Source organism: Chiloscyllium plagiosum, unplaced genomic scaffold (genome assembly GCF_037043375.1).
Source record: "Chiloscyllium plagiosum isolate Xiang-an unplaced genomic scaffold, Cpla_swu_hap1 HiC_scaffold_6, whole genome shotgun sequence".
In the NCBI taxonomy this organism is placed as follows: domain Eukaryota; kingdom Metazoa; phylum Chordata; class Chondrichthyes; order Orectolobiformes; family Hemiscylliidae; genus Chiloscyllium; species Chiloscyllium plagiosum.
In genome coordinates, this window is record NW_028270144.1 from 97,071,359 (window position 1) to 97,093,883 (window position 22,525).

General features: G+C 41.4%; 1 protein-coding gene across 1 annotated transcript in view; it reads left to right on the forward strand.

The window, feature by feature from the left end:
• The window catches only part of LOC122551068 (neurobeachin), a 991,558-nt gene that overhangs the window by 113,238 nt on the left and 855,795 nt on the right, over positions 1–22,525 (forward strand). Inside the window, exons 7-8 of the mRNA XM_087988254.1 lie at positions 668–787; positions 4,163–4,309. Of these exons, the coding sequence (XP_087844380.1) occupies positions 668–787; positions 4,163–4,309 (267 nt within the window). The remainder of the gene's footprint in view (positions 1–667; positions 788–4,162; positions 4,310–22,525) is intronic.

The following is a 22,525-nucleotide window of genomic DNA, read 5'->3' on the forward strand; positions in this document are numbered from 1 at the left end:
GATAAGATAAATAGACAAACTCTTTTCCCTAGGGTCGGGGAGTCCAGAACTGGAGGCCATGGTTTAGGGTAAGAGGGAAAAGATATAAAAGAGACCTAAGGGGCAACGTTCCCACGCAGAGGGTGGTACGTGTATGGAATGAGCAGCCAGAGGAAGTGGTGGAGACTAGTACAATTGCAGCATTTAAGCTGCATTTGGATGGGTATATGATTAGGAATGGTTTGGCACGATATGGGCCGGGTGCTGGCAGGTGGGACGAGATTGGGTTGGGATATCATCTGGTCGGCATGAACGAGTTGGACCAAAGGGTCTGTTGCTGTGCTGTACATCTCTCTGACTCTAAGTACAAGTTCTTAATTTTTGAGAGTTAGAAGTAGTGCAGGGCTATGTCTGTTTTCATGAAATGGTCGAGCCCAAACTAATTTGTCAAATTCAATAAGTATTTCAAGCTGTTATTTTTAATGCATGTAATGTAAACTTAAAGGACAGGCGTAACTATTTATTATGATTGATATTTGTTTGTTGATTATTTTTATTGATATAAGGAATGCTTATTTGCAACAACTCTGTACTACTTGGCATATTGATAAGAATTATTACTCTTCAAATTGAGTAATTATCATCTCACTGATATTGATGACATGAGTAATTCTTATATCATTTTCAGTGGTACATGATCAGCATTGTACATATCTACAACCGCTGGAGAAATAGTGAAATTCGTTGTTATGTCAATGGTCAGCTGGTTTCTTATGGAGATATGGCTTGGCATGTCAACACTAATGATGTAAGTTTAATGTAACTTTTAATGAAAATATTTTACTGGTTGTGTGAACAAGTAAGGATTTGAACAGACCGTAGTTAGAATATAGGAGATCAGAATACACCAGGGTTCTTATTTTTATATTGTCCCTTAGTATTTTCAGAAGGAATTCCATTTTATGAACTTTCAGCCAAAAATCCCATTAATTTTATTTGAAGTAGGATGCAATGTAATGGGAGGATATAATGAGTAAATATTATTTGCAGTTCCATGTTTTGATGCGTGAATTCTAATTTCTGTAGCACAGTACAGCAATGTGTGTGTTAGGTTTTCGATGATGAATCAGGTCTGAGATATATGCAAAAAGGATGAATTAAAATTGCATCAAAGATGACACCGTTCAGTTATTTCAGGCAAAAAGGGAAACTATTCTCATGCCTATCTCCTCCGTCAAAGCAGATTTAATGGAATAAAGATAAAAAATATTTCAATTACATGGAAGATCAGTGGCCAGAGCACCTAGATTGAAGATAGTTGGCAAAAGAATGAGAGGGAAGATGAGAATATTTTAATGCTGTAAGTTATGGCAATTTGGAATGTACTGTCAGAGTGGCACAAACAGATTTACAGAAAACTTTCTAAAGGGAATTAGATATCGACTTGAAAAGAAGAAGGCTATATTCTGAGTGAAAGCTTTGATGTTGTGAATAAAGAGTAGCAGAATTGCACTGATTGGCTAATTTTTTTCAAAGAGCGAGCATAGGTATGATGGCTAATGGCCTCTTTTGCTGTATCATTCTCTGATACTTCACAGCAAACTCAATTTGACAGCAGTCTTAATTTTTGAATGTAATCTTGTGTGCATTAACATTTATTATTGTGATTGATTGCATTCCTGAAAATTGTGACTTTATGTGAAGCATGGTTTCCCATTGGAATCCATTATAAACCCAGACTGAGGTACCTGTGGACATTTTGTTTGCATTGCAAAGAAGACACAGGAGGGAGAGGGAACTGGTGGTGGTGGTATGGGGAACATGTAAAATAATGGAGAACATAGGTCATGCTTTTAAGTTGTGGAACTCAATATTTCCAGGGGTTGTAACATGAGTAGGTGGAAAATGAGGTGTTCCTCTGGCTTGCATTGAGCTCTCCAGCACTTCCTATATTTATTTCAAAATAAACTCATCTGATGGATTTTTACTTGACCAGACTCCATCTATGATTTGGAGATACTGGTGTTGGACTGGGGAGTACAAAGTTAAAAATCACACAACACCAGTTTATAGTCCAACAGGTTTAATTGGAAACACACTAGCTTTCGGAGCGACGCTCCTTCATCAGGTGATTGTGGAGGGCTCGATCGTAACACAGAATTTATAGCAAAAATTTGCAGTGTGATGTAACTGAAATTATACATTGAAAAATTGATTGTCTGTTAAGCCCTTCAAAATCTGTTAGAATACAGTGATAGTTTCACTTCTTTCATGTGTAAATCACAAAACCCTTTTTTTTAAAGTTGCATTCTCGGGTTAGCTGTTAACAATGGTGATAGCTAGACAATATGTGAAGGTGTTAGCCCCCTGTGTTCTCTGTCTATGATCAGGTCATAGACAGAGAATACAGGGGGCTAACACCTTCAACATATTGTCTAGCTATCACCATTGTTAACAGCTAACCCGAGAATGCAACTTTTTTTAAAAAAAAGGGTTTTGTGATTTACACATGAAGAAGTGAAACTATCACTGTATTCTAACAGATGAAAGGCTTAACAGACATTTCAATTTTTCAATGTATAATTTCAGTTACATCACATTGTAAATTTTTGCTATAAATTCTGTGTTACGATCGAGCCCTCCACAATCACCTGATGAAGGAGCGCCGCTCCGAAAGCTAGTGTGTTTCCAATTAAACCTGTTGGACTATAACCTGGTGTTGTGATTTTTAACTTTGTAGACTCCATCTAGTGTTTGAAGGTGGCCACTGTAGGCAGGATTACCTGTACTTAACAACAACTTCCACTAAATGGATCCCCAACCTCTCTGCAAGTTCAGAGTAGTAGATAAGCGATACTTTAAAGAATAAGCACAGTGGGCAAGAGTGAGAGTTTGGGTGCAGGGTGGTTTGTAATTGGAGAAGATGGTGAGGGTGAGAGGAACTTGTGGGATGAGAATGATCAGGCAACTGGGAGTGGAACCGTGGGGGAAAGAGCTGTTGAAAGCAGGCAGGTTGCACAGGATGTCTGTATCAAGTAACGTTAAACTGAAATTCTCAATGTTAAGCAAAGGATGTATTGTCACTTTTTTTAACAGCGTTGAAACAATCACAAAGGCATGTTCAGTTATGATTGCACAATGTTATGCCACATTTTCAGTTTCCCAGCTACGAAGCAGTCCACATCCAAATGCAATAAGACCTAGATGCAATGCTCCCTCTAATTGTTTTTGGTGCAAAGACTTGTGAGGTGTATATGTCACTGGCTTCCAAAACTGGAGGTCACTGTGTGCAGAACCTTGGAGTGCTATGGACAGTTTAGTGGGAATGTTGCCTGGATGATGCCCAGGCTTGGGCTGAAAAATGGCAAATATTTGAAGCACACAGTACCAGGTAATGATCATCTCGAAGAGGAGTGAACCTAACCATAGCCCTTTGGCATTCATTGGCATCCCCACTGCTGCTTCCATCGCAATTAACATTTTAGGGATTACTATTGGACAAAAACTGAACTAAATGAGCCATGTAAATAATGTGGCTATAATAGTAGGTCAGAGGTTAGGAATTTTGCAGTAAGTAACTTAATTTCTGACTTCCCAAAGTCTATCCATCACCTACAAGTCAGGTGTATCATGGAATGCTCCCCATTTGCCTGGATGAATGCAGTTCCAACAGAAACCTGACAGTGTCGAGGTAAAAACAACTTGATTGACATTGCATCCATAAACATTCACTACCACCACCACCATTGCACAGTAATGGCAGGGTGTATCATCTACAGGATGCACTGCAGAAATTCATCAAGGCTCTTTGGTCAGCACCTTTCAAACGTATAACCACTGCCATCTAGAAGGACAAGTGCAACAGGTCCATGAAACACCACAAACTGCAAGTTTCCCTCCAAGCCATTCATTATCCTAACTTAGAAATATATTACTGTTCCATATTTGTCTCTGGGTCAATATCCTCTAACTCTCTCCCCCTTAGCATTGTAGGTGTACCTACCCTATATGGACTGCAAGAAGGCAGCTCGCCAGCACCTTCTATTGGTATTTAGAAATATGCAATAAATGCTGATCCAGCCAGTAAGACCTGTATCCCTGAATGGTTTTGTGTTTTTTTTTAAAATTCAGTGTTAACTGAGTCAACTATCGGGGACTTAATGTCATTATTTTTCTTGTATAGAGTTTTGACAAGTGCTTCCTGGGTTCCTCAGAAACTGCAGATGCAAATAGAGTATTCTGTGGTCAGCTTGGAGCAGTGTTTGTGTTCACTGAAGCACTTAATCCAGCACAGATATTTGCAATACATCAATTAGGACCTGGATATAAGGTATGTCGAAACAATCTATCAAGAATGAGTTTATTTTTAACTGTGTGTGATACTTAAGTGTGCATTTACCAAAATTTGAAATTGCAAATTGCAAATATGTTGCGAAAGGCATAAGCTTAAAAGATAGCTACAGATGAGTGGGATATTTTTCTCATCTTGGTTAACTTCCTGAGAATCAAAACCTTACGTTCCTCCCATAGTGTTAGTTAACTGTCATTTGAAAAATTTGCAATTTTTACATTTCCTACCTTACCCTCGGGGAGGGGAAGGGAGGGAGAACAATCCAAAGACCAACAGTCCTCTGAGAGAAGAGTATCTTCTGATGTCCATCTTAAGTTAGACCTTTTTTTGGAGGACCATCCTTCCAGCTTCTTCCCTATCAATTTCCCTCAGTCTTGGATATTTCAGGCATATCTCTCATGCCTCTAAACTCCAAGTTCAGCCCAGCTGCTTGACCTTTCCTTATAAGCGAAACTGCTCATTCAGGAATCTGTCACATTCATCTTCTTGGAATTTCTTGCAATGGAAATGTGTGCCTTCTCATGTAAATTGACCAAAACTATATGCAGTTCTCCAGATGTGGTCTCACTGGCATTCTGTATGTTTGTAGCAAGGTTTTGCTAGTTTCACAGGCATGTAAGTTATAAAGTTTGCATTTGATTTATAATTGGTGTCTATTGATATTTTAAGAAGACGTAGAATCATAGAAAAGTTACTGCTCAGTAGGGGGTAATTTAACCCATCGTGTCTGTGCCAGCTGAATAAACGAGCTGCCCATTCTAAGCCCATGAAACAACACCTGGTCCATATGCTTGCAGGTTACCATGCTTCAGTTACACTCTGTGTTCTTTTTAAATGCCATTGCATGATTAAGTGTACATTTACTGAAATGTTTAATAATGTTTATATTTAGGTATTTAATAACTTGTTTCTGCATGATCTCTTCAGGGGTAATGTACCTCTATTACATATACATAAAAGATTTACAAGGATGTTGCTAGCGTTGGACGGTTTGAACTGGAGGGAGAGGCTGAATAGGCTGGGGCTATTTTCTCTGGAGCATCTGAGGATGATGGGTGACCTAATAAAGGTTTATAAAATCATGAGGGGCGTGGATGAGGTGAATAATCAAGGTCTTTTCCCCAGATTGGGGAAGTCCAAAACTAGAGGGCATTGGTTTAAGGTGAGAGAGGAAAGATTTAAAAGGGATCTAAGGGGAAACTTTTTCACGTAGGGGGTGATACATATATGGATGAACTGCCAGAAGAAGTGGTGGAGGCTGGTATAAATACAGCATATAAAAGGCATCAAGATGGGTATATGAATAAGAAGGGTTTAGAAGGATACGAACCATGTGCTGGCAAATGGGACTAGATTAATTCAGAATATCTGATTGACATGGATGAGTTGGACAAAAGAGTCTGTTTCAGTGCTGTACGTCTCCATGACTCTGACTTTATATTGTTCTTAGAACTCTGAATAATGCAATTCAGTGGGCTGAAGTTGACTTTGGGGATTGGATTCTGGGGTTAGTTGGGTTTGAGAACAATCTAGTAGGCTTGAATTATGGGTTTGGTGCTGCAGATCATTGATTAACTCTTTGAGGGAGGTGTCCAAAAGTGGATCCCAGGCGTTTTGGTATTTTCCCAATTCTCAGGTAGAAATCGGGTGTTACTTATTCCAGATTGTGAAGAAAAAAATCCACATTGCTTGATGTGGTTAAGACTTTGCACGCTCAAAGAGGGTGAATGTATTTTCTACAATTAGTACTGAGATTCATGCTGGTCTGCTTGTTGTTTGAGTTGGGGGGGTGCTTTTCTAACCAGGCAAAAGCCCGAGCAAACATTGACTTAGAGTCATAGAGATGTACAGCATGGAAACAGACCCTTCGGTCCATGCCGACCAGATATCTCAACCCAATCTAGTCCCACCTACCAGCATCCGGCCCATATCCCTCCAAACCCTTCCTATTCATATACCCATCCAAATGTCTCTTAAATGTTGCAATTGTACCAGCCTCCACCACATCCTTTGGCAGCTCATTCCATACTCGTACCACCCTGTGTGTGGAAAAAGTTGCCCTTTAGGTCTCTTTTATATCTTTCCCTTCTCACCCTAAACCTCTCGTTCTGGAATCCCCGACCCCAGGGAAAAGACTTTTTGTCTATTTATCCTATCCATGCCCCTCATAATTTTGGAAATCTCTATCAGGTCACTCCTCAGCCTCCGACGCTCCAGGGAAAACAGCCCCAGCCTGTTCAGCCTCTCCCTGTAGCTCAGATCCTCCAACCCTGGCAACATCCTTGTAAATCTTTTCTGAACCCTTTCAAGTTTCACAACATCTTTCCGACAGGAAGGAGACCAGAATTGCACGCAATATTCCAACAGTGGCCTAATGTACTGTACAGCCGCAACATGACCTTCCAACTCCTGTACTCAATACTCTGACCAATATAGGGAAGCATACCACATGCTGCCTTCACTATCCTATCTACCTGCGACTCCACTTTCAAGGAGCTATGAACCTGCACTCCAAGGTCTCTTTGTTCAGCAACACTCCCTAGGACCTTACCATTGAGTGTATAAGTCCTGCTAAGATTTGCTTTCCTAAAATGCAGCACCTCGCATTTATCTGAATTAAACTCCATCTGCCACTTCTCAGCACATTGGCCCATCTGGTCCAGATCCTGTTGTAATCTGAGGTAACCCTCTTTGCTATCCACTACACCTCCAATTTTGGTGTTATCTGCAATCCTACTAACTGCACCCAAATCATTTATGTAATTGACAAAAAGTAGAGGACCCAGCACTGATCCTTGTGGCACTCCACTGGTCCCAGGCCTCCAGTCTGAAAAACAACCTTCCACCACTACCTTCTGTCTTCTACCTTTGAGCCAGTTTTGTATCCAAATGGCTAGTTCTCCCTGTATTCCATGAGATCTAACCTTGCTAATCAGTCTCCCATGGGGAACATTGTCGAACGCTTTACTGAAGTCCATACAGATCACATCTACTGCTCTGCCCTCATCAATCATCTTTGTTACTTCTTCAAAATACTAAGTCATTGTTCTGGTGATTTCTCAAAATGATATCCAAAATTGCTGGATGTTGCAGTACAATGGGGATACCTGTCGGTGGTACTCATTTGACTTTCTTTAATTTTTCTGCTATGGATGGTTAGAATTTGTGGAGTATATATGAAATGTATGATTTTGAATAGACTTTCCTGCATTTGTTGCCGTGATGTTTAGTTTCTGGCTTGATATATTTTGTTATTCCTTCATTGTTCATGGTTTAGCATAGATAGTATTTTCAGATATTATTAAAGGATATTTCTGTTAGAGGTAAAAATGGTACAGAAGTTGGAACTGGAGCATGTGTTTATTAGGGTTAGCTTCACTGAAATGTACCAAGTCTTGCATGTTTTTAAAGATATTTCTACGTTTAGACTTGGCATTGTTGGTCTTGTTGGTGAGGTTAAATTTATCGTTAATAGAAAAAGGTATTCTGGTTTTCATGGAAGAGATGATATAATTTGGGAATCCATTTCTGTTGCATTCAGCTGAATTAAGTCCTTGAAAACTTCCCGTTTAGTCATATTGAAGAGAGGGTTGACAGGTATATGTAAGATCTGTAGACAAGTATATTCCTCACTCTGGACTGGGAAAATTACAGAAATACTGGGCGAACACTAAGGTGCTTCTTTGGCTTTCATTTTTGGAATTATAGATGACGCAGCCATTCAGACAAACCTGCCAGTGCTGGCTGTTCTATACTGATCTTATGTGACCGACTACTCTACATTTTCTTCATATTCATGTAAACTTCTTCCCATCAAGTATCATGCATTCTGTTTTTGCATGTTACTGTTGAATTGGCTTCCATCATCCTTTCAGTCTGCACATTCCAGACTCTCTCAACTCTCATTCATGCAATGCTACCTTTGAAAAATATTAAATGTGTCCTCTGGATACCTGGAAGGCTGTAAGATGCCTACTGAAAAGATGAGGTGATATTCCTCAAGCTTATTATCTGCCCCACTTGGACATGCCAAGGACAGATATGTCAACCGGTGAGCAATGTGATGAATTAAAATGATAGGCCACTGAAAGTTCAAGGTCATGCTTGCAGATTTAACAGTGGCATTATGCAAAGTAGCCATCTCCTCTGCATTTGGTGTCCTCAGTGAGTGTGTATGTGAACAGCAAGTACAGCATAAATCAAAAGTATATGGCACTACCCTTGAGTCCACAGTAGATTGAAAGACTGCTATCACTGCCTCTGTAATTTCCACACTCCACTTAAAATCCTTGGATGCAGCTTCCTTGTTCCTGGTGTCTTATCAATTTTAAATATGTACATGCATGACCATATGAACCAGGAAGTAGAGCAGGCCACTCAACTCTGAGATTGCTCTGCAATTCAATAAGATCATGATTGATCTGATTTTAACCTCAACTCTATATTCCTGCATACCCCGATAACCTTTCATCCCCTTGGTAATCAAGAATCTATCCACCTCTGCCTTAAAACCATATAATGATTCTGCATCCATTGCCTTTTGAGGAAAGGAATTCCAAAGACAGTCAACCCTCTGAGAAAAAAAAGTGTTCCTATCTCAGTCTTAATTGGTGAGCCCTTAATTTTAAACTATGACCCCTAGTTCTAACATATCCCACAAGGGAAACATCCTTTCCACATCCATCTAGCCAAATCCTCTTTCTATCTTGGGCTGAAGTGAGGCAGATGGGGTTTAATTTGTATAAATGTGTGGTTTTGCATTTTGGTAAGATGGATAAGGGCAAGACTATGCCATTAACGTTGTCAAAGAGAGACACCTAGGGGCTCAGGTGCATAATTCTTTGAAAGTTGTGCCACAGGTAGACGTGGTGGTAAGAAGGTATTTAGTACACTTGTCTGCATTGCTCAGACTATTCAGTATAGGAGCTGAATTACCTTCTAGAAGTTAATAAAATCATGAAGAGCATAGATAAAGTGAATAGCAATGGTCTTTTCTCTAGGGTAGAGGATTTCAAGTCCAAAGGACACATTTTTCAGGTGAGTGGAGAAAAACTTAAAAGGGACATGGGCGGGCAACCTTTTTATGTGGAGGATGATTCATAAATGGAATGAACTACCAGAGAAAGTTGTATATGCAGGTACAGTTACAACATTTAAAAGGCATTTGGACAGGTAGACAAATGTGAAAGGTTTAGAGGGGTATGGTCCCAAAGCAGACAAATGGGACTAGTTTAGTGTTGAAACATCATCTGCACAGATGATTTGGATGAAGGGTCTGTTTCTGTGTTGTATGATTCCAAGTAAGTCACCTCTAACTCTTCAAAACCTAAGAGGATTAGCTTGACTCGCCTTTCTTCACTTGCTCATTCCAGGTATTAATATAGTAAACCTTCTCTGAACTGCTGTTTTGAACATTACATTAACATTCTTCTGTAAGTTTGGTGAGGAGTACTGTACACAGAGCTCAAGATGCTGTCTCACCAATGCCCTGTAAACTTTAGCTACAAAGGGATATTGATAGCCCAAGTGAATGGATAAAACTATGGCAGATGGAGTTCAATGCGAGCGCGCACAAGATTATTTATTTTGGACCAAAAAGGGGTCGATCATGGTACATTCTGGGTGGATTCTGGATTAGTGGTGCTGGAAGAGCACAGCAGTTCAGGCAGCATCCAAGGAGCAGCGAAATCGACGTTTCGGGCAAAAGCCCTTCATCACCACTTTCTCTGGTAGTTCATTCCATACATGAATCACCCTCCATATAAAAAGGTTGCCTTGCCCCCCATGTCCCTTTTAAGTTTTTCTCCACTCACCTGAAAAATATGCCCTTTAGACTTGAAATCTTCTACCCTAGGGAAAAGACCATTGCTATTCACTTTATCTATACCCTTCATGATTCCTGATGAAGGGCTTTTGCCTGAAATGTCGATTTAGCTGCTCCTTGGATGCTGCCTGAACTGCTGTGCTCTTCCAGCACCACTAATCCAGAATCTGGTTTCCAGCATCTGCAGTCATTGCTTTTACCATTCTGGGTGGGATGAAGTTAAATATAATGGATGCCCAACAAGACTTAGTTCTTTAAAATGTCATGAACAGTGTAGAAATGAATCAAGAACCTTTGGGTTAAAACTAAGCACTATTTTTTTTTAAAACGGTTGAGGTTATTCCCCCTCAACTGCCCTCCAAGGCAGTGCATTCCAGACTCGCTATCACCCTCTGGGTGAAACAAAATATCAAGTTGCTTTTAAACCTTCTGCCTTTCACCTTACTGAGGGCTGAGTTCCTGATCCCATTTACTATCAGGAGTTAAAGTTGGATGGATTTGGTGATCTTGCAACTGCAGAAGCTGCATTTTTACTTGTTTTACCTGTGATGCCAAACGTAACCACTGGCATGGCAGTCTGGAACTCCCAAAAGCTGTTCTTTCTTATTCAAACTGATGGGTTATGCTTGTAGATCTTGGGAGAAATTTAGATTCTCTTGTACATCTATTTGAAAGTAGGAAAGTTTTATTTTGTTAGACTAAATCGTTTTGTAACACACATTTGTTTGAAATGTTATGGATATTATGGTGTGGAAGGAGCTTGAATATCCGCAAAATGGGATTTCAGTCGCAGGAGAAGAGCACCGTGCACTAAGTGCTTGTTAGCCTCCTCTCAAGCACTCGGGGCAACAGAGGGAGCTGAGCATTGTTTGTTAGAGCATGGGGGTTGGCAGAGTTGGCAGGACTGTCATACATGATGCAGTCGACAGCAGAGATCGAGTGATTCCTGAGAAGAGTATAAAAGCAGTAGGGGTATATTTGGGGAAATCAGGAGGGTGAAAAGGGGACATGCGGTAGCTTTAGCAAATAGGACAATCCAAAGGGATTCTACAAATATGTTAAGGACAAAATGGTAACTAGGGAGAGAATAGGGCTCCTTAAAGATTGGCAAGGCCACCTATGTATGGAACCGTAGAAGATGGAGGAGATACCATACATGTATTTTGCAGCAGTGTTTACTGTAACGAAGGATATGCGAAAGAGAGTGAGTGTGGGAAAGTAAATAGCAACATCTTTAAAAGTGTCTATTTTACAGAGGTGGTGGTGCTGGATGTCTTAAAATGCATAAAGGTGGATAAATCTCTGGGACCTGATCAGGTGTATCTTAAAACTCTGTGGGAAGGGAGGGAAGTGATTGGTGAGCCACTTGAGATATTTGTATCATTGATAGCCACAGGCAAGGTACCGGAAGACTGCAAGTTGGCAACACGATGCCGCTATTTAAAAGTGGTAAGGAAAAGCCAGGGAACTATAGACTAGTGAGTCTGACATCGGTGGTGGGCAAGTTGCTGGAGGGAATTCTGAGGGGCAGGATTTACATATATTTGCAAAGGCAAGGACTGAATAGGAATGTTCAATATGACTTTGTGTGGGAAACCTTGTCTCACGAACTTGATTGAGTTTTTTTGAAGAAGTAACGAAGAGAATTGATGAGGACAGAGCAGTGGACGTGATCCATATGGGCTTCAGTAAGGCATTCAATAAAGCTCCTCATGGTAGATTGGCTAGCAAGGTTAGATCACATGGACGAGTGGGAAAACTAGCTATATTGATACAGAACTGGCTCGAAGGTAGAAGACAGAGGGTGGTGGAGGTTCAGACTGGAAGTCAGTGACTAGCGGTGCGCCAAAAGGATTGTTATATAAATGATTTGGATGTGAACATAGGAGGTATGGTTAGTAAGTTTACAAATGACACCAAAATTGATTCTGTAGTGGACAATGAAGAAGGTTACCTCAATACAATGGGATCTTGATCAGGTGGACCAATGGGCTGAGTGGCAGGTGGAGTTTAATTTAGATAGATATGAGGTGCTGCATTGTGGAAAGGCACATCAGGACAGGACTTGTACACTAAATGGTAAGGTCCTGGGGAATGTTGCTGAACCAAGAGATCTTGGATTGTAGGTTCAGAGTTCCTTGCAAGTGGAGTGACAGGTATATAGGATAGTGAAGGTGGTGTTTAGTATGCTTTCCTTTATTGGTCAAAGAACGGAGTATAGGAGTTGGGAGGTCATGTTGCAGCTGTATAGTACATTCGTTCGGCCGCTTTTGGAGTACTGCATCTAATTCTGGTCTCTTTGCTGTAGGAAGAATGTTGTGAAACTTGAAAGGGTTCAGAAAAGATTTACCAGTATATTGCCCAGGGTTTGAGCTATAGCGAGAGGCAGAATAGACTGGGGTATTTTCTCTGGAGCATCAGAGGCTGAAGGGTGACCTTTTAGAGGTTTATAATATCATGAGGGGTATGGATAGGGTGAATAGACAGTGTATTTTCCCTGAGATGGGGAGGTCCAGAACTAGAGGGCATAGGTTTAAAGTGAGGGGGAAAAGATATAAAAGAGACCTGAGGGGAAACTTTTTCACGCAGAGGGTGGTATGTGTATGGAATGAACTGCCAGAGGAAGTGGTGGAAGCTGGTATAATTGTAACATTTAAGAGGCATTTGGATGGGTATATGAATGGGAAGGGTTTGGAGGGATATGGGCCAGCTGCTGGCAAATGAGACTAGACTTTTTTAGGATATCTGGTTCGCATGGATGGATTGGACTGAAGGATCTTTTTTGAGCTGTTTGTCTCAAAGACTGTAAGTGGATAGGGATTGAAACAATACCGACACTGGCTAATGGGTACATGTCAGTGACGTCACCGTTGGGAGTAATCATGCATGCGATGGTGAGCTGAGTGTGTATACACAGTTGTTCTTGTCACTTTTTTTCTGGCTTAAGATAGGCAACAGGAGTTAGTGTTGGTTTAATTCTATAGTTGTATGCGTTCTTTATTGCTTTGCCTCCATCTAGTGTATGAAATGAGCCGTATCAGTAGGGCAGTAGTACTGTGTGCCAAAAGCACATTTGGAGGAATTCTGTGTTTCCTCTCAAAAAGAAATATATATATTTCAGAACAATATATATATAAAAATTGGCATATTTAAAATTATTTTATATTTGCAAAATCCTTTATGGGGATGAAGGAATTTACCTTTATAAACATTCTTATCAGTAAATAACATATCTATAATAGATATTTTTAAAGATTGTGTTTCTCTCCCTTTGAATTCATTGGAAGGTGTTGCACGATTCTTTCTCCTATTTCCTTCAGTTTTGTTTCTTAACCCATCAAGGCAGCTTATGCTTTGCAGGTATTGCAGTCCTCATACGACTGATGTAAGTGACCACTCAGGTGATAGACTGGAGGTTTTGATGAGTTCTAAATTTTCTGGAGTTTAGAATGGGGAAATAGTCATTTAATTAATTAGAATAATGACGTATACTTGAAATACACAAATTCTGATGGGTCATGACAAGGTACTCCAGAGGGATTGGACACCTTGGACTGAAGAGAGGAGAAATTGCTCCAGAGAATCTTTGCAATTCTCTAGCATTGAAGGTTTGTATTCCATTGTTGTGTGCTTCAAGTTTGAATAGACTTTTGATCTTTCAGGGAATAAAGGCACATGGAGAGCAGATAGAATGTGCAACGAATCAGCTTTAATCAGACAGCACAGTGGAGCAGGCTCGAGGAGCCTTTTGATTGTCTCCCACGCTTGTTTCTTATGTTTTTTAAAAGTTATCTGGTTTAATTGAGATATGCACTATCACCCAAGGCAATGTTTTAGCACATAGAGAATTGCAATTCTCACCTCAAGCTGCATGGTTTATGTAAGATACTTTAATTCGCTACAAAGTTCAAGGTTCTGTTGATGAGCCAAACAGTTGTGTCCCTCATATTTAAAATAGTGAATACAGCTTCCCAATTGATTCAATAGGTTATTCATTGAGTTGCTGTGGAAGGTATTGGGTTCAATTCTTAGTCTACTCAGAGCTAGTCTGTTAACACTCAATGTAAAAGGTATTCTAGATTTGGTGAAGTATAGGACAGGGTCTAATTAAATGTTAACTTGCCAAATGAGCTTTTCAAGTCTATTATGATTCCAAAGATATCTTTATGAATAATTGCATCATAGTGACGATATGAGAAGACAAAGACGAGGCAACCAACACATTAATGTACATTAAGGCAGCCAATATTAGTTGAAGCAAGGAAAACATCATTTTGGCATGAATCTTCAGCCTACAGAAGGGAAAATACTTGAAAATATGCAGAGATAACAAGACATGTTGAACAATCTAATGATAACATAACACTTGAATCAGCTCCTAAAGAACTCATCAAAACTTCCAGTCTATCACTTAAGTGGTCACTTACAAGAGTTGCATGAGTACTGCAATATCTGCAAAGCATACACTTTGTATTATCATGAGTTTTATATCATCGGTGAATTGGATATGTTACTCTGTCTCTTCATTTAGGTCATTAACGCAGGCTAGAAATAGCTGAGGCCCCATGACAGATTTTTAAATCGCTTCACTAGTTACAGGTTGCCAAATTGAAAATGCCATATTTATCTCAATCTTCTACTTCCTGTCTGTTAGTTAATCTTCACTCCATACCAGTATATTGCTTCCTACTCCACGAACCCCACTCGTGTACTAACCTTTTGTGTGACACTGTATCAAGTACCTTTGTATACTATATCTAACTCCTGTTTATTTATCATTGTAGTTAAATTTTCATAAACTATGACAGATTGGTCAAACATGTTTTGCCTTTGGTAAAACTGTATTGACTGTCTGTTATCGTTTGATTTTGTAATGCACTATTAAGACTTTGATAATAAACAGTTGCAACATTTTCTCAACAATGGCTATCACTCTGATTTGAAGTTCCCTGTTTTCTCTCTCCCTCACTTCCTGAATAGCAGTGTTACATTTGCTGACCTGTAGGTGCTGAAGCCATTCTCGGATACAGGGAATTTGGGAAATGTGTGACCGGACCATCCATTATTGCTGCAACTATTGCTTTCAATGGAGATGGTAGTATAGTATTAACCCAGAGACCCACACTCATGTGCGAGGTACATTTGGTTTGAAACTCACATTCCAGATGGTGAAATTTGAATTCAATAAAATCTGGAATTAAAAGCGATAGACTGATTTATGCTATTATAACAAGTAGCCATCTAATTATTTTCACAGTCACTAAAAAATATCTGGTTCACTAATGTGCCTGAGGGAAGGTTATCTGCCATCCTGACCTGATCTAATCTACATGCAACTTGAGATCCAAAATGTTGTTGACTCTTTACTCTGAAATGCCCTAATAAAGGTAGTTCTATTTGGATACAGAACTGGTTTGAAGGTAGAAGACAAAGGCTTGTTGCGGAGGGTTGCTTTTCAGACTGGAGGCCTGTGACCAGTGCTGGGTACACTGCTTTTCATTATTTAAGGGACCATCATTACAGCAAACTATGTTCCCCCCACCCTCATTATCTCATTGATCATCTCAGTATGTACATATACACTGTGGTACACAAATGATTTCCCGTGGAAAGTCAACTTATAATTGAGCAAGGAGAAAGTTCAGACTGCAGATGCTGGAGATGAGAGCTGAAAAATGTGTTGCCGGAAAAGCGCAGCAGGTCAGGCAGCATCCAAGGAGCAGGAGAATTGACGTTTCGGGCATAAGCCCTTCTTCAGGCTTATGCCCGAAACGTTGATTCTCCTGCTCCTTGGATGCTGCCTGACCTGCTGTGCTTTTCCGGCAACACATTTTTCAGCTTGTAATTGAGCAATTCCATGTCAGTTTACTGAATCTCTGAGGGGGGGAGAGGGGGTGTTGGGGGGGGGGAGTTCTCTGATTTCGATCCAGTTCTTGTTGCATTTAGATATGGATTGCTTCAAAGAGTCATAGAGCCATAGAGATGTACACCATGGAAATAGACCCTTCAGTCCAGCCCGTCCATGCCGACCAGATATCCCAACCCAATCTAGTGCCACCTGTCAGCACCCGGCCCATATCCCTCCAAACACTTCCTATTCATATACCCATCCAAATGCCTCTTAAATGTTGCAATTGTACCAGCCTCCACCACTTCCTCTGGCAGCTCATTCCATACTCGTATCACCCTCTGTGTGGAAAAAGTTGCCCCGTAGGTCTCTTTTATATCTTTCCCTTCTCACCCTAAACCTATGTCCTCTAGTTCTGGACTCCCTGACCCCAGGGAAAAGACTTTGCCTATTTACCCTATCCATGCCCCTCATAATTTTGTAAACCTCTAGAAGGTCACCCCTCAGCCTCCAATGCTCCAGGGAAAACAGCCGCAGCCTATTTAGCCTCTCCCTGTAGCTCAAATCCTCCAACCCTGGCAACATCTTTGTAAATCTTTTCTGAACCCTTTCAAGTTTCACATCTTTCCAATAGGAAGGAGACCAGAATTGCACACAATATTCCAACAGTGGCCTAACCCATGTCCTGTACAGCCGCAACATGACCTACCAATTCCTGTACACAATACTCTGACCAATAAAGAAAAGCATACCAAACGCTGCCTTCACTATCTTATCTACCTGTGACTCCACTTTTAAGGAACTATGAACATGCACTCCAAGGTCTCTTTGTTCAGCAATACTCCCTAGGACCTTACCATTAAGTGTATAAGTCCTGCTGAGATTTGCTTTCCCAAAATGCAGCACCTCGCATTTATCTGAATTAAACTCCATCTGCCACTTCTCAGCCCATTGGCCCATTTGGTCCAGATCCTGTTGTAATCTGAGGTAACCTTCTTCGCTGTCCACTACACCTCCAATTTTAGTGTCATCAGCAAACTTACTAACTGTCCCTCTTATGCTCGCATCTAAATCATTTATGTAAATGACAAAAAGTAGTGGATCCAGCACTGATCCTTGTGGCACTCCACTGGTCCCAGGCCTCCAGTTTGAAAAACAACCCTCCACCACCACCCTCTGTCTTCTACCTTTGAGCCAGTTCTGTATCCAAATGGCTAGTTCTCCCTGTATTCCATGAGATCTAACCTTACTAACCAGTCTCCCATGGTGAATCTTGTTGAATGCCTTACTGAAGTCCATATAGATCACATCTACCGCTCTGCCCTCATCAATCCTCTTTGTTACTTCCTCAAAAAACTCAATCAAGTTTGTGAGACATGATTTCCCATGCACAAAGCCATGTTGACTATTGCTAATCAGTCCTTGCCTTTCCAAATACATGTACATCCTGTCCCTCCAGATTCCCTCCAAAAACTTGCCCACCACCGAGGTCAGGCTCACTGGTCTATTGTTCCCTGGCTTATCCTTACCACCCTTCTTAAACAGTGGCACCACGTTAGCCAACCTCACGTCTTCCGGCACCTCACCTGTGACTATCGATGATACAAATATCTCAGCAAGAGGCCCAGCAATCACTTCTGTAGCTTCCCACAGAGTTCTAGGGTACGCCTGATCAGGTCCTGGGGATTTAGGGTGTAGGTTTGCTCGCTGAGCTCTAGGTTTGATGTCCAGATGTTTCATTACCTGGCTAGGTAACATCATCAGTGGCGACCTCCAAGTGAAGCAAAGCTGTTGTTTCCTGCTTTCTATTTATATGTTTGTCCTGGATGGGGTTCCTGGGGTTTGTGGTGATGTCATTTCCTGTTCGTTTTCTGAGGGGTTGATAGATGATATCTAAATCTAAGTGTTTGTTTATGGCCTTGTGGTTGGAGCGGCAGGCCTCTAGGAATTCCGTGGCATGTCTTTGCTTGGCCTGTCCCAGGATAGACGTGTTGTCCCAGTCGAAATGGTGGTTGTTTTCATCCGTGTGTCGGGCTACGAGGGAGAGCGGGGCATGTCTTTTTGTGGCTAGCTGGTGTTCGTGTATCCTGATGGCTAACTTTCTTCCTGTTTGTGCTACGTAGTGTTTGTGGCAGTCCTTGCATGGTTTGAACCAGTTCTGTATCCAAATGGCTAGTTCTTCCTGTATTCCATGAGATCTAACCTTGCTAACCAGTCTCCCTTGTTTTTGGTTTGATGTCGGTAGGGCTGTTTGTTCTAGTCTTTGCATTACCGCTTCTGCAATGAATCCTGATAACGAAGATCCCATGGGTGTGCCGTTGGTTTGTTTGTAGATTATGTAGTTGAAGGTGACGTGGGTGGTGAGGCACAGGTCCACAAGCTTCATGATGTTTTTGTTGGTAATGTGATTGATGGTGGTTGGGGTGTGTGTGATGGTCTCTTCTAAAAGTGTGGTAAGTGTTTCCTTTGCCAGGTCAATGTTGATGGAGGTGAACAGTGCTGTTACATCGAATGAGATCATTGCTTCATCTTCCTCTATTTTAATGTTTTTGATGATTTTTAGGAATTCCTGGGTGGAATGGATGGAGTGCTGTGACTCTTCTACTAGGTACTTCAGTCTTGCATGTAGTTCTTTGGCCAGTCTGTAAGTTGGTGTTCCGGGTAGTGAGACTATGGGTCTGAGGGGTGCTCCTGGTTTATGGATTTTTGGTAGTCCGTAGAATCGTGAGGCGTTGGTCCCGTCTGGTTTCAGTTTCTGGAATTCCGTCTTGTTCAATTGTCCGGAATTGTGTAATTTTCTTAGGAGATATGTAATTTTGTTTCCTCCATCAACATCGACAAAATATCTTCTAAGAAAATTACACAATTCCGGACAATTGAACAAGACGGAATTCCAGAAACTGAAACCAGACGGGACCAACGCCCCACGATTCTACGGACTACCAAAAATCCATAAACCAGGAGCACCCCTCAGACCCATAGTCTCACTACCCGGAACACCAACTTACAGACTGGCCAAAGAACTACATGCAAGACTGAAGTACCTAGTAGAAGAGTCACAGCACTCCATCCACTCCACCCAGGAATTCCTAAAAATCATCAAAAACATTAAAATAGAGGAAGATGAAGCAATGATCTCATTCGATGTAACAGCACTATTCACCTCCATCAACATCGACCTGGCAAAGGAAACACTTACCACACTTTTAGAAGAGACCATCACACACACCCCAACCACCATCAATCACATTACCAACAAAAACATCATGAAGCTAGTGGACCTGTGCCTCACCACCCACGTCACCTTCAACTACATAATCTACAAACAAACCAACGGCACACCCATGGGATCTTTGTTATCAGGATTCATTGCAGAAGCGGTAATGCAAAGACTAGAACAAACAGCCCTACCGACATCAAACCAAAAAAAAAAAAATCTGGGTCTGCTACGTAGATGACACTTTTGTCATCACAAAACGAAACAAGATAGAAGAGACATTTAACATCATCAACAACACCCTCACAGGCATAAAGTTCATCAAGGAGGAAGAAACCGACAACAAACTTGCATTCCTGGACGTCACAGTCGAAAGAAAGGACAACTGAGAACTACAAACTTGCATATACAGGAAACCGACAAACACTGACCAAATACTTAACTACACCAGCAACCATCCAAACACACACACGCGAAGCTATATCAGAACACTATTCCAATGAGCCACCACACACTGCAGCACAGACGCACTTCGGAAAACAGAGGAGAACCACCCACGTATTCAAGAAGAACAGATACTCAAAAAATACAGTGCGCAGATTCCTCAAGAACAAACCACGACAAGCAGACCAAACACAGCCAGAAACCCTAACCACCTTACCATACATCAAAGAAGTTTCAGAAATGACAGCCAGACTACTAAGACCCCTCGGAATCCTAGTAGCACACAAACCCACCAACACTCTCAAACAAAAACTAACAAACTTAAAAGACCCAGTACATCCCATGGACAAAACCAACGTCATCTACAAAATTCCATGCAAGGACTGCCACAAACACACTACGTATGACAAACAGGAAGAAAGTTAGCTACCAGGATACACGAACACCAGCTAGCCACAAAAAGACATGACCCTCTCTCCCTCGTAGCCCTACACATGGATGAAAACAACCACCATTTCGACTGGGACAACACATCTATACTGGGACAGGCTACGCAAAGACATGCCAGAGAATTCCTAGAGGCCTGCCACTCCAACCACACGCCATAAACAAACACACAGATCTAGATGACATCTATCAACCCCTTAGAAAACGAACAGGAAATGACATCACCACAAACCCCAGGAACCCCATCCAGGAGAAAGATATAAATAGAAAGCAGGAGACAACAGCTTTGCTTCACTTGGAGGTTGCCACTGATGATGTTACCTACCCAGGCAATGAAACGTCTGGATATCAAACCTCGAGCTCAGTGAGCAAACCTTCACCCTAAATTTCAACCTGAGCTACAAACCTTCACAAATCCTGGGGATTTATCCACCTTTACCCATTTCAAGACATCCAGTACTTCCTCCTCTGTAATATGGACATTTTGCAATCTCCCTACAGTCTATATCTTCCATATCCTTTTCCGCAGTAAATACTGATGCAAAATACTCATTTAAAATCTCCCCCATTTTCTGTGGCTCCACACAAAGGCTGCCTTGCTGATCTTTGCAGGGTCCTATTCTCTTCCTAGTTACCCTTTTGTCCTTAATGTTTGTGTAAGAACTCTTTGGATTCTCCTTAATTCTATTTGTCAAAGCTATCTCATGTCCCCTTTTTGCCCTCCTGATTTCCCTCTTAAGTATACTCGGCTACATTACAATGAGCTCAAAACTTAAATTCATAAATTTGTTTACGACTTGCTGATAACCTGTTCTGTAAACTTTGCCTCACCTATCTTTTCCCAATTGGGACGCTTATGCTCCTTTTCTGATGTTTTATTCCTCTTCCTAGGCTATCGCTCCCAATCTGTTTTGACTTCTCTGAATTTGAGTATGTGTATGATTGATCTCCTGATCTGTTCCAGGATTTGAATTGAATTGAATTTATCATTATGTGTGCCGAGGCACAGTGAAAAGCTTTGTCTCGCGAGCAATGCAGGCAGATCAGAGTTAAGTAGCGTAGATAAGTAAACCATAGGTAAGCAGTGGCAAAAACAAAAACACAGGTGCAGGCAAATGTTAAGAGTTTGTGATTCTATTCTGTATTCTAACAATAGGGTAAAAACCGTTTCAAAACTGACTGGTGCGTGTGTTCAGGCTTCTGTACCTTCTCCCTAGTGGTAGAGTTTGTAGAAAAACATTGCCAGGGTGGGATGGATCTTTGAAAATGCTGGCGGCTTTTCCTTTTACAGTGGGCCTGGTAGATGTATGCTATAGATGGGAAGTTGACCTTTGTGATTGTCCGGGCCAAGTTCACCACTCTCTGTAACTGTCTCCGGTCTTGAATGATACAGTTGCCATACCAGGTAGTGATGCATCCAGACAGAATGCTTTCGATGGCGCACTTATAAAAGTTGGCAAGGGTATTCGCCGTCATGCCAAATTTCCTCAGCTCCCTGAGGAAGAAGAGACTTTGTTGGGCCTTTGTAACCAGTGCTTCCTCAGAAAGAGTCCAAGAAAGCTTGTTGATGACCACTCACAAGAGCTTGACACTCTCCACCTATTCCACCTCTGTGCTGTTAATGAGTCCCTTGGTTTTGCTGGCATTGAGAGCTAGGTTGTTCTAGTGCATCATTTTTCCAGATCTTCCACCTCCCGTCTGTAGCCTGTTTTTTTTCGCCATCTGAGATTCGACTGACTATGGTGGTGCCATCAGCGAACTTGTAAATGGCATTAGTCTGGTATTTGGCAACGCAGTCATGGGTCTACAGTGAGTACAGTAGGGGGCTGAGTACGCACACCTGGGGGACTCCAGTGTTGAGTGTTAGTGAGAATGAAATATTGTCCCCAGTCTTCACTGATTGTTGGCTGTGGGTCAGGAAACTGAGAATCCAGTTGCAGAGAGTGGGGCTTAGTCTGAGATCACTAAGTTTAGTAATCAGTCTTGAGAGGATAATGGTGATGAAGGCTGAGCTGTAGTCAATGAGTAGGATTCTTACTTAGCTGTTCTTGGTGTCAAGATGTTCTATGGAGGAGTAAAGGGTAAGTGATATGGCATCTGATGTGGATCTGTTGGTCCGATAGGCAAATTGGAGTGGGTCAAAAGTAGAGAGAAGGCTGGAATTCATTAATGCTATGACCAGCTTTTCAAAACACTTCATGACCACAGACGTTTAGGCCATTGGGCGATAGTCATTGAGACATGCTGCATGAGCTGCCTTAGGCACAAGGATGATGTTGGCCCTCTTGAAACAGGCAGGGACAGTGGCTTGCTGAAGAGAGGGGCTGAAGATGTCCACTACTAATTCTCTAGTTCTGTTTCTACCTTTGCTTTGAAGTCTTTGTTCCTACTGCTAACCTCAGTTCATTAGATTGT